The sequence below is a fragment of the Akebia trifoliata genome, chromosome 10 (genome assembly GCF_017979445.1).
Source record: "Akebia trifoliata isolate Shusen 1 chromosome 10, ASM1797944v1, whole genome shotgun sequence".
Lineage (NCBI taxonomy): Eukaryota > Viridiplantae > Streptophyta > Magnoliopsida > Ranunculales > Lardizabalaceae > Akebia > Akebia trifoliata.
In genome coordinates this window covers 368147-381391 of record NC_141384.1, presented here as the reverse complement: position 1 = coordinate 381391, position 13245 = coordinate 368147, and the positions used below count along the sequence as shown (strand labels likewise).

At 35.0% G+C, this 13245-nt stretch overlaps 1 protein-coding gene across 2 annotated transcripts; it reads left to right on the top strand.

The window, feature by feature from the left end:
- The first annotated feature begins 1466 nt into the window (after nt 1-1466).
- On the top strand, nt 1467-12030 carry LOC147392536 (3-hydroxyisobutyryl-CoA hydrolase-like protein 3, mitochondrial). Of its 2 annotated transcripts, XM_086455045.1 has the most exons (11): nt 1467-1878; nt 3606-3707; nt 4145-4197; nt 5814-5948; nt 6083-6179; nt 7880-8009; nt 8656-8834; nt 9360-9487; nt 9603-9704; nt 11203-11337; nt 11751-12030. In XM_086455045.1, exons 1-10 carry the CDS (start codon nt 1593-1595, stop codon nt 11302-11304), a joined length of 1314 nt encoding a protein of 437 aa, XP_086311171.1. In that variant the 5' UTR covers nt 1467-1592; the 3' UTR covers nt 11305-11337; nt 11751-12030. The 2 variants fall into 2 exon arrangements, with proteins under 2 accessions (XP_086311171.1, XP_086311170.1); XM_086455044.1 differs by lacking the exon at nt 11751-12030 and having other exon boundaries at nt 11203-11630.
- The last annotated feature ends 1215 nt before the right edge of the window (nt 12031-13245 follow it).

Genomic DNA, 13245 nt, shown 5'->3' with positions numbered 1-13245 from the left:
TTTTTCTATAGAGTCGTGCTGGAGTAACATTGAAATGCTATTGCCATACCAATTCCTATGTAAATCACCAAAGAATTGCACACAGTTGGGGTGGCGTTAGCAAAGTCAGTGTGGCAATAGCAGCATTCTAATAAATTTGTGTTCTCTTCTATTGTATTATTCTTTATGACATCAAAGTGTGTTTAAATTATAATTCATATTACTAATCTCTGCCTCCCTAACTTACCTCCATCAATTTAGAAGATGGGTACTAGGTTATTCACATGGTAATTGATAATAAATTCAATAGAAAAGTCACCTCAAGCTGGAATCTCATATCGCACTTCATGACGTGAAAGTGGCTAGGAACCATAGATACTTTTTCACTCATATCTCGATGAAAAGCATCTATGGTTCCTATCCACTTTCACGTCATGAAGTGCGATATGAGATTTCAACTTGAGGTCACTCCAACACGACTCAATTCAATAACGTTGTTCATCATCATCATCCAAACCCAATCTCAATAATTTTGGTTAATTGAAAGAATCTTGGTTCTCAATTCAATCATGTCTAAATCCATATCTTAGGTCATTGCAAGTGGATTCAATAACGTCATTAATTATTACTTGAAATTACAAGGAATATTCTATATATCCAACGTATTTTGTAAACTGGGGCTAGAAATATTGAAATTGACTGATTTTTTATGAGGATGATCTATATACTTTATACGCATTTTATAAGTCCCACACCAAAAAATCGAAAACAAATTAATTCGGTACATTTTGAAAAGAAGTCGACCTATATAGTAATATAATTATTATAATCTTTTGGTTTTTAAGTTAAGAAGTTTTCAATTATGTGAGTTATGAGTTATGACACTACAATAGATGACATGCATATATATATAATAAACTAGAATCCAAAAAAATAATTAATTCCTTGTCCACTTTGGCAATTCAATAGATAATTAGGATGATTTAATTATCAATCTAAAAATTTAATAAAAGATTTATAATATTCTAAAAAAAATCCTTAATCTTACAATTCCTTGAGAAGATTTAAACAATCTAAAACATCTAAATTTAATTTATAAAAAAATTTACAAATTAGATCTCTAGCAATCATTAAAAAAAGAAAAATCTAAGACATAATAAACTTAAAAAAAAAAAAAAAATCCAACAAAATATATAATACCCCTTAGACTTGAATGAATGAGATAGAGAGTTACCATTAATTTGTAAATCATTTTTGTTTGGGTTAGTAACAAAAAAATCAGTCCTTAGTAACAAACTCGTAGTCCGGGTATTGGGGTGAGATATGGTGCTCTAAGATTCCAATTGCCTCGTCCCTACTAGTTTTGGATCTATCGATCTCGAAATCATCATAAAAGGGGGAAAAAAAACTTGATACAATATGGAGATTTCTTTATTTTTTTTATTTTTAAAAGTGAAGGAAGGGATTTATTTTGTAATAAAATGCAACAAATCATTTGGCAAATGGCATTGACAGATAGTACAAATAAGTTTTGTGAAGCGTAAGTCCAGCAAATCATTTGCCAAAAGAAACTGTAGTCAGTCTCTCTCAGATTCGACCAGTCGAAAAGGAAAATGCTAAATCTAGTCTCTCACTGTCAGACTAAACTACTCTTCCGCATATCTTCTCTTCTCTCTGCAACTCTTTTCACCAAACTAAACTCTCAGTCTCTCTCGAAAGCAATCTCTTGTCCCCATTTTCTTCATTGTGAAAGCTTTAAAACCTTATTCAATAATCGACGAACTTTAGCGATCATGGCTGGGAGTGGTACTGAAGATTTTGTTAAGGGAAGTGTTCTATCCAATGGCGTCGCTCTCATCACTCTCGATCGTCCCAAAGCTCTCAACGCCATGAATCTAGGTTTTTTTTTATATATATCTTCTTCTTTTTTTTTTTCCCCTCAAAAATCAAAATATGCCCCCCGTCAAATAGTTGACTTGCAGTACACGTGAATTAATTTGTTCAAAGTTGTGGATTGGGAATTTTAGTGCATTGTTTGGATCGATTGATGAAAGAGTGATTTTTTTTTTCTGGAATTTGGATTGATGAGAAATTTTGGAAGGAAGTGCTAATTTAGTTTATGTTGGAGGAGTTAGAGGTAGAATTATAATAGTTTTCGTTTTCAATAAAGATTTGACTTCTGTGATTGTTTATTTGTGTCGTTATGGATTTATAGTTCTCTACATTTGCGTCCCAATAAAGAATTATCGTGTGAGGTTCTTTCTATTGGATAATGGGGAAATTTTACTTCTCTACGGATTCGAAGGTGTTTTTTCTGTCTCCGAAGACAGTCAAAGAACTTAAAATCTGTTAAATTTTGAGAGGAAAAAAAAAACGTAGGAAATGAAGTCAGTTGTTCTGTTTTCCTTTGGAGTTTGGACTAAAAGGTAACGATGTTAGGATCTCACACTCCCATGTATATAGTTTTTATTATAACCAAGAAAATAAACAAGAATGAGGGCTACCATTACAAGAGAAAATATAACTCAAAGAACCAAAGATGAACCAACTAGGAGTTCATGCCTAAATTGATTGGTTAAATGTTGATGATGACCTCCTGAATTGATGGGTCTTGATTAGAAAGTAAACTTTTGAGTTTTCTCAATGCTATGTGGCTTTATTCATTATGCCTACTTGCATTTTTTAGAGATTAGAGATGATATATCTGGGCATTTCAGTTAATGGGAAATATGAATGATTTGGTTATAGAGTTGGCGTCGTATAATCTCTTTTATTGCATAGAAAGTGTTCCTACTACCATGTGAATAATTATGCAAAAAGGTTGCTGTTTCGAGCCTTCACCAGACCCTTTTTTTTTTCCCTTTCCGATCTGTAAGCCTGTTTTTATTGAGATCTGTAACTCGGTGATGGCTGGAATTTGGTCCCAATTCTATGGTATACAACCCATAAAATTTACCAACGAAGCTAGCTGGATAAAATTCCATCTAAAGTGCGTTGTTTTTTCCCTGAATAAAATTCTCATTGTAGATCATAAGTTACCCAAAATTTGATTATTATGCATTCGCTTTTGTTGCAAAGATACCAGCAAAATTGTGAGCCATCTTTGTTTTGCACTGTATCTTAAGCTACACAGAATTTCAGCTTCTTCTTAGTTAGGGTTTTGATACCTAGTAGGCTCACTTTGCATTTTCTTTGGGAATTTGGAAGGAAAGAATCAAGAGGGTTTTTGATGATCAGGGGACCAACTTGTATGATATTGTTGTTTTATTAAATTAAATTGTTCTCTTTTTTTCTTTTTTACTTCAACTCTGAGTGTTTTGGGAGAGTTTTGTTTTTAGAATGCCTTTCTAGCATTCTTTACTAGTGGTTTGACCTTGTTTTCTTGCAGCTTTAAGTAGATCACCTTGATCTACAAGGCGGTGTTGCAGTTCCTTTTTCTTTTTCTGAAGCATTATACCTATGGCTTATTATAAAAAATAAAAAACAATTCTAGGAAATTGATTCTTGAAGTAGAAATTGCAGTTGGGACTCGACTGAATTTTGCTTTTAGACTGTTTTCTTTGTGAGATGCATCAGTATAGTTACTGTAATTCTGATAATATTCACTAGTATCTGAATTGTGGCAGAGATGGATATAAAGTTCAAAAATTATCTTGATGAGTGGGAAACGGATCCTAGGGTCAAGTGTGTTCTGGTAGAGAGCAGCTCACCTCGTGCATTTTCGGCAGGTAATGACAAGTAAACTGAAATTCCTTTTATTTATTTAAGTTCTCAATCAGTAGTTTTTGTTTTGTTTTTTTGGTACTTACAGTTTACTTTGCCACCTTTAGCTTGTGGAGTTTTTATTTTAACTGTTTAATACATTTAACTTTGACCTACGATTTTGTCTTTTTGGGTGGCGGGTCAAGTTTTGAGGGTTAGCCTTATGATTAAGGCAGGAATGTATGTTAAGATGGTTATTTCTGAAATTCAAAATGACGAACCATGCTTTTTATGCAGTTCTTTTTGTAAAGCTTGTTGTCTAACAAGTGTGTGTCATGGTAGCGAAGTTGATTGTTATTGGTTGTCTGTATCATGGTTGCACACTTGATTATGGTTGTTATTTGGAATTATGCTTACTGAATGCTCTTCCAGGTAATAACCCAATTATTAGTTTGATCTGCAGGTGGTGATGTGAAGCAGATCACAACCAAACACCAAGAATCAGATATGATAGAGGTCTTGTTGTGTCATTTTTATTATTTTCCAGTTGATAAATATTGACTGCTTTCCCCGCCTCTTTCAAGTAGTGGTCATCTTAAGTAGGGAGGGAATACAACCCAGAAATGCAATCGACCTTCCCAAAGGGAAGCATTGTTACAAATGTGATTTACAGTGGCCATTTTGAGTAGGTTCAAGTATCAATGCATTCTGAGTTTTTGCTCCAAACTTATCATCTATTTTGGGTTCAGATCAAAACCAATTTGCCTATTTGGCATATTTGCCTTTACAAAGAACTAGGAATTGAACTATTTTATGACCAACATGGCATATGCACAAATTGCCTTTACCTTATTTTTTTTGATAAATATAAATTTTATTAATGAAAGAAAAAGGATAAGAGGAGGCTGAGATAGCCCCCAAACAACAAAACCAAAAAAACAAGAAAAATAAAAAACAAAAAAATAAAAACACGCCCAACGGGAGGCTATGGTTCACAAACCATATCCCAATTAAAAATAAAATCTTGGAAGCTCAATCCCTCAAAATCTTTACTCATCTTTGACCAGAAGAAAAGAAATCCCAGAGTCTCTAAAATCACCGTATGAGGCAAGCTTTCCTTGCTATGGAACACCCTGTTGTTACGCTCTTTCCAAAGACCCCAAGCAATGGCGAATGGAAGGATAGTCCAAAGATGCCTCTTTCTAGCAGAGAAGATATTGAAACTCCAACCCTCTAAAAGCCCAAAGATAGAAAATGGAAGAACCCAATCCACCTGGAAACGAGATAAGAAGAACATCCAAATAATACGGGCGAAAGAACAATGAATAAGAATGTGGTTGGTTGACTCCCCATCCCTCAAACAAAGATGGCAGAAGTTTGGGGTAATCCACCCCCGATAGATCAAATTATCCAAAGTTAAGATTCTACCCAAAGAAGCAAGCCATAAAAAGAAAGACACCTTAGAAGGAACAAGAGTTGACCAAATGATAGATGGAGAAAAAGATACCCCATGCAACGGAAGCAAACAATCATAGAAAGACTTAACAGAAAATTTCTTATCCTTAGCCTTGAACCATTCTCTTCTGTCCTGCTCGTTCTCTCTGAATTGAATCGAATTAAGGAGATCTAGAAGAGATGTGACCTCCGTCAATTCCCAATCATTGAAATTCCTCCTAAATCCCAGATCCCAAGAATTCGTGTTCCCGTCTCGAATCAGACACTACTGGACTGAGTTATTTTTTTTCAAAGAGCAAGCGTACAAAGATGGAAATTGGATAGACAGAGATGAAGTTCCACACCAAAGATCCTCCCAAAATCTAACCTTGTCTCCCAACCCAACTTTGAATCTAATCTCCCTATCAAACTTATCAACACCCTTCATAATACCTCTCCACACACTACACCCGTAAGATCCTCTAACCTCCTTACTATACCAACCAAACCTCTTCTCTCCATATTTAGCCCGAACCACCTTCCTCCACAAGTTGTCTCTTTCTTCCCCGAACCGCCAAAGCCACTTGCCCTTGCCTTTACCTTATTCTTGTCATAATTATGTTTCATAGGTATTCTCAGGGTTTTTTTTCTTTTGTAAGCAGTAGTTAATTGTGTTGATAACACAAATTCTTTGGCAGGTTTTTACTGCAGAATATTCTCTGATATGCAAAATCTTTGAGTACAAAAAACCCTATATTTGCTTAATGGATGGCATAACAATGGGTTTTGGAATTGGCCTCTCTGGTCATGGTCGTTACCGGGTTGTCACTGAGGTATAATTGCTTCCATAGATGGGTCACTATAATATTTATTATGTCAACAATAGAAAGATCTATATAGTTTCTTTGTTGTGGCTGGAATTTTACTAGCACTCTTGATCTTGCATTTTATATGGGATTTGTTTCAGAGGACAATCCTTGCCATGCCAGAAAATGGAATTGGCTTGTTTCCAGATGTTGGGTTTTCTTACATAGCTGCAAAGAGTCCTGGGGGAGGATCAGTTGGTATACCTTTCTGAGTTCACCATACATTCACTTCATTTGCATGGGGGGTGATCTTTTTATTTCTTTCACCTCCTCTCAGATATTTAATGTTTTCAGTGTTATGACTTGACACAGCATATTAGTTCAAATATATACATTATATGTTATATAATTAGGATTATTCTGGAAATCAACGTCGTTATTGTTGACATCATTCTTGATCATCATCAGTCAAGACATTGTTCCTGTTTGTAACCACAATACATGAATCCCATTTCGAGTCTTTGACCTGCACCCATGAACTCATGGTTTTTGTCTATTGCTCTAAATCTATGCAATAAGGACATGTGTATTGGTGTCCAGTATGTGTATGAAGTGTCTTGCACAACACCTTCAAGAAGCCCGACACCCCAACTCATCCGTATACGTTCTGTATGATGTGCTGACTCAAGATTACATCTTTAATAAATTAAAGATTTTTTTTTCTTATGAAAAGTGAAAGAGCATTTCTATATATCATATCTAAAAAAAATAGATTTCTAACATCCAACCATGGTTGTATTTTAGAACTTAAGTAGATTAGTATATGGAGGATAGATTACACTAACCCTCTTTCAGAAATCGTTTTCTTAAAGGAAAACCATAAAATCAAGAATTACACTACGTGCTAGGATGTGTATCCGGATGTGTCCAGATGTCAATCATGTGTCCAAAATACTAAAACTGCCATAACCTTGTTAGGTAGCATTACTGGAAATAACTTCTATGCGAGCATTCCTCTCTGTATGCATTCAGAACAACTTGCTTCCTTGGTGACCCTTATTCTCATTGATGTGTTTTATCTCTTGGATTTTATCACCATTGGTGATTCTACTTTAATGTTCCCTTGGATGAGTCTCTCTCATATATACATCCACATTTGCATCCAGGCTATGCTTACTCTTTCTACATTGCCAATATGCTCCATGAAGCATGGTCTATTTTTTTTTTTTTCGCTGCTTAGTAAATATAAGAATTTCTTCTTTGCATTCAATTTTCAATAGAACAACTTTTTTAGATACATTTGTTGGCAAGGATGAAAACTGAGGAATTTCCTGTTGTTTGATGCATACTTTTTAATTATGGTAATGGAACTAAATTAATGGTCTTTATGATGTGAACACCTGGGCCCCATTCCTTTTTCTGGAAAATTTGCTATCCCATTAATAGGAAGTTTTATGTTCACACTGGCCATTATTTAGCTACATTACTTAGGCATTTTGTTTTCAAACTTAAATATTATTTTATCATTTATTAAACATAATGGCTGTTGCAGATGTTTCTGTTTTTTAAATTCTACGTTCCAAACATGATTTTATTCAGAAATCCGTTTAACATATTTTAAATTCTGAATGTTGCAAGCATAATATCAACCTGAGTTGGAGTTTGGATAGGAATTTTGATTCAATTGAGGAATAAGCTTATTTATTACGTAATTTCGTTACTTATTGTTACACTGGTAATCATAGTGCTCCCTGACTATTACACTGTTATAGTGGAACATGTTTAGCGTTGGTTTCATGCTTAATCATTTTTTTCACCAGGATTTGAAGTGATTTTTGCCTTTTATCCATAGATTATTTAGTATAGCTATCTTTTCCTGGAATTATTTGTTGTTATTTTTCATATTTATCTCTTTATTTATGCAATTTTTTGACACAGTTCTGTTAGATCTGTTGCAGGTGCTTATTTGGGAATGACGGGAAACAGAATCTCATCTCCTGCTGATGCACTATACATTGGTCTTGGGACTCATTATGTGCCATCGGGGAACTTGGTTTCACTAAAGGAGTCCCTTCTTGCATCTACCTTGTATTTCTCGAGTCATCTTTTCGTTTATGATGCTTCTCTTAGTTTTGATGAAAGTAAATCGGTGAAATAAATTAGTATTCCATATCCTCTTATTTTGATAAAATTGAGTAATTGGGTTCATTCTCTTCTGACATGAAAAATGTCTCCGGCAAGGTATTGAAATTATTTCAGTGTCTTTTGGCCAGTCTAGAAACTGAAATACTTCGGTCAGTATGGAAACTAATACAGTTTTCATGGAAATGTTATGGAACATGGAAATATTGAAGAAATTTTCTTTGAAATTGTAGGGAACAATAAAATATACATTAAATTCATTCATAAGTCACAAAAATACAATAACCATCATGTGTAGCATGCAAATGAAGATCAACAATGTCCACTACAAGTATGCACTAGTAGTTGAGAGCCCATGAGTGAAAAACAATAATCTACATGGAAATTCATGTTCTCAAATTCAGTGGCTCTTTCAGCCAGGACCATGTTGTGTCGTTTTAAAAAAAGTGCAAAGTTTTATTTTGAAGAAACAACATCAGAAGTTATCATCTATTTTCATTTTCACTAAAATTTATAAGAAAACAATGGCTTGATTCTTTTGTGAGTTGTTAGGTTGTGAATAATGTTAAATGTACGCCTATTTTGCACACAGTTCTGACAACCCACACAAGGATGTTCAAACGCTATTGGTAGGCTACAGCAAGGAGCCTGAATCGGAGGCCCAACTGAAGATGCTTTTGCCTCAGATTGTTTCATCCTTTGGTTCACATAAGTCAGTCATTGAGATAATAGAAGAGCTGAAGAAACATCAGCAGAGTACTGAAGCTACAGGTATGATAATCCCAACAGTTTGGATCCATATTTAGGCTTGGTAAGTATTTTAGGCCAGTAGGCAAGGGTTCTTGCATCAAACCAGACAGGTTCAAGCAAAGAAGTTAGCCTAGAAGTTTAGGATTCATTTTGCTACTTGGAATCTGGGGGCTTTAATACTTGAAAAGAAGGAAAACTAACATAGCTTGTTCACAGGAGCCAAAGTCAAAAGGGACAAAAGCTAATGGAATTGATGCCTACAAACTCTAATATACAGAAAAAGTTAGAAATAGAAATATTAAGTATAAAAGCAGGTATAAATTTAAATGATAGTTGTAGGTATTAGTATAATAAATGATTGGCTATTAGCTATTAATTTAATAGAAAGGAAAGAGAATTAACATGGTAATTATAAACCCCGAGATTTTGTGTTTATGAATTCTGGGTTGGTTTTTTGGGAGAAAATATTAGGCAACACTTCTAGGAAGAAATGGATGCATGATGTACATCATTCTGTCTTTCATCTTGATTGTATTTCTTTTGCAGTGTCCGAATGGGCTAATGGTGCACTTATAGGTCTTGGAAATGGCGCTCCTTTTTCGTTATGCTTAACAGAAAAGCATTTCTCTAGAGTTGCATATGCACATGGGGAGAATGGCAGTGATTTATCTAAAGTGAGTTTCTAGTTACTGTTTTGGCTTTATCATAGTTGGATTGTAGTCTGCTTTCAAGTCTCATATATTTGAATAATCTGACTATTATCTTCTTCCTTTACTTGACTGTATCCAGTTAAGTGGTGTAATGAAATCTGAATATCGAATTGCTCTAAGGTCTTCACTTCGAAATGATTTTGCGGAAGGGGTCCGAGCAGTATTGGTGGACAAGGACCAGGTTTTATTTTCGATCCCATAAAAATTATTGATGGTATCATAGGAGAAGTGTGAACATGCTCATGCCGCTGCCTTGATCTGTTAATGTTTAAAAATCTGTTTTTATTCCCTCGATTAAAATGACCACTTTTTTCTTTTTATGAGCTTTGGGTTTATTTTGACCATGCAAACTTACTTTACTGTAAGTAAAAGCTTTCTAGTTCTACAAGGCAGTTTGTTTACAAGATGATTTCTTCCTGTTTTGTGCTCAAGATGGTTCCTGTTTTGAGTGTTGTGTCACGAATTATGTAGTGAGCTGGGTTGGGGATTGACTTTGGAGTATATAGTGGGTCGGGTACGTAACAAGTGCTGAGTTCCATGGTTGAGGTTCAAGTCAGCACTGCAACACCCTTGTGGTCATTGGGGGAGATTTGTGATTGTCTCGGGGAAGGATGATGCTGTGGCAATCCAGGAGGGATAGTTGCCAAAAAGAGGCCTGTTGAAGTCTCTCGGCTTCCTTTGTCTCGAAAGAAGACCGTAGAGTTGACAAAGGAGTTGAGACAGTTTGTTCTCAGTTAAATTATTTGTTAGGCCTTGGTGTCAAATCTTTCTAGTCCTCAGTTGTTCCCAGAGTCAACAATCTGGGGTCCTAAAGTCCCATCTAAGGTGTCTTTCTTTGTCTGGTTGGCAGCCTTAGGTAGGAGTCTGATGATTGTGTATCAATTGGTGTCCTCTTTGTAAGTATGAGAACAAGTCTGTCGATCATCTTCTCCTCCATTGTGTTTTTTTCCAGAGCCATTGGAGTCACTTCCCATCTCTATTTCAAATTTCTCTGACCTTTCCTAAATTAATTTCTACAGTGTTTTCAATGTTGGTTATCCTTGTGCTTTAGGGGTAGAAAGATGATTCTATGGAGCCTAACACTCTTTGCTGTTTGCTGATGTCTTCAGAAGGAAAAAATAGACATGTGTTTCAGGAAATCAAGAATGACCTGAGATGGATGAGTGGAAAGGCTAAGAAAATATAATTAGAAATGAACATATTCATGAAAATTTAGTACCCAATAGGTGATAAACTATGGGGCAGTCGATTGAGATGGTTCAATTATGTACAACGAAGGCTAATTGCAGCGCAGTTAGAATGAGCATGCAAGAAGAAGGTTCTTAAGATTGAGGTAGTGAGAATGATAACAACATGGCTAAATCTAAAAAAGAAATGGATTTAGAGAAAAAAAAAAAATAGTAAAGGAATATGATTTGTTCATCCAACAATGCTTTGATGAGATGATGATGGTAGAAAGAAAATGAAATTTTATATATTTACTGATTGTGTACATGCCATCTGGTCCCTCTAGCAAAACATATGCATGGAGACAGATGTGTATTGAAGTAAGATATCTGTTATGATTTCTTACTCTCAAATTTATGCATTGAGTTAGTCATTTAGATTCATTAATAGTTGGTTTGACAAATAATTGGAATAATTTCCTTAAAAGTATTCATTTAACCTCTTTGTTGCAGAATCCCAAGTGGAACCCATCGAAGTTGGAGGGTGTGGATCCAAGTGCAGTAGAATCCCTGTTTGAGCCACTGCACCCAGAAATCGAGGAACTTAGAGTGTGATATTCTGTTGTTCCAGTTTAACAGCGCACTTGATGTTATGTGCCTAGAAATTTATTATTTTGTATCAAGATTTGATGCATCTTGATGTATTTTATTTTAATTGTTTCAATTAGTTAAGGAGTCTTAGGTAATGGGTAAGGGTAGTTACGAATTGTGTAGGAGTTATGGAGTTATGGTTATGGGGGTAGTTACTTGAATGAATAGGAGAGTGGGTAGTTTGGATAAGTGGGTAGTTAATGTAGTAATTCTTTGTATTTAAATTCATTATTAGAATAATGAAAAATATGCTGAGAAATTATTATTAAGATCCTATTGGATTTTGGAGATTCACCATCTCGAATTGGTGGCCTAGGAGGTCCGATCTCCCTCGAACGAGATCAATCTCATTCTCTTTCTTCTTTTTTCTTATTTTTGTGATCTGATTTAAGTGGGTACATAACACTTGAACTGTGCATCTGCAGCAAGAATGCCCTTTTCATTATTTCACAATTACTGCTGTGGTTTTATATTCATAGATGAAAAGAACAGGAAGCATTTCATCTGGCGATTTGACCACTTTTTTTTATATATTAAATCGGCCTCAAAACTAGGCTCAGTCAAGACAGAGAAGTCTCAAAGAGGCCAAGATATAATTTCTTTTTGAAACTCCATTGTTGGAAATTCTTTCCATAAAATAAAAGTGCTAAAAGTTAGGGCTGTTCACTAATGGAGCCCTATTAGATCTTCTATTTGTTGTTCAGGTGTTGAATGGATATTATTGTTGTTGTTGTTGTAATTTTTTATTTTTGGATATTTAAAGATTAATTTTATTGACCTGCATTAATTTCAAAATGAATCAAGTTGGTGCAAACTTGCTTCCAGAGGTTTGGAGGAATTTGATACCATATGAAAAAGAGAGCTTCTATTGTCACACCAACTTTTACTAAGGCTACCCCAAGAAGTGTGCTAATTATTTGGTGATTTACTTTTCCGCTATTCTTGTGGATTATTTATTGGGTTTTTTTTTTCCTAGTCTAGTGGCGAATCTCCTTATTCTTTGCTAGGTGACTCATCTTGACTTTCTTGTGTTGGAGGGTGGACTTTGGTTCAGTTTGTTAGGATTGTCGGCAGGCCACAAGTTTTTTGGATAGGGAAAAGATTCCCCCATCTATTCAGTGGGACCTATGGAAAGAAAGAATTGGGCGAATTTTTCAAGGAACAATACAGGAGGTCATTTTTAGCAAGAGAGCTGATCTTGTAAGGTTAATTCACTGACATGGCAGTTGCAAGAACGGTAGATTTTTCCAATTCTTGTAAGGTACACAGTCAATTGAGTTTTTGAGTCACCCTGTCTGTCAAGTTAAGCTACAAAATCATTAATTACACTTTTAATTAATGTGGGACTTTTTTTTTTTTTTTTGAGGTGAAGGATATTTCCTTTTTGAAGACTTGTTCTTTAAGTGGGGACCACGTGTGTAATGGGTTTTTGTCTTTGTTTTTCTTGTTGCTTTCTGGACTTGTGCTTTTGTTTGTTTTTTCTCCCGGGGGAGTACTTGCCCTTTTTTCAGTAAAGTTTTTGCTTATTAAAAAAAAAAACAAAAAAAATCACCCATTTTACTACTACTGCATCACGCCACGCCACTCCACTTCAAAATATATTTAGCATCTAAAACATCATTTTAAGATAGTTTCTGAAGAAGCTGCCATCTCTCAAACATTTGGAGGAGCTTTTTGCCTGATTTATTTCAGGACTAGAGAGTTCTTGGAATTCTATGAACCATCTTGCAGTGAAACGAAACTTAAAAAGATTATTATTAGTATTATTTTTTTGGTGTGCAGCAGCTGTTATTGTTAACCTCTGATTGTTTAAATGGCTTGTTTAACCTTCAATGTGTCTTTGCAATGAGAGTCAAAAATAGTTCCTTCAGTGAGGTATCAATTTCACCCACAATGAGAAAGTGC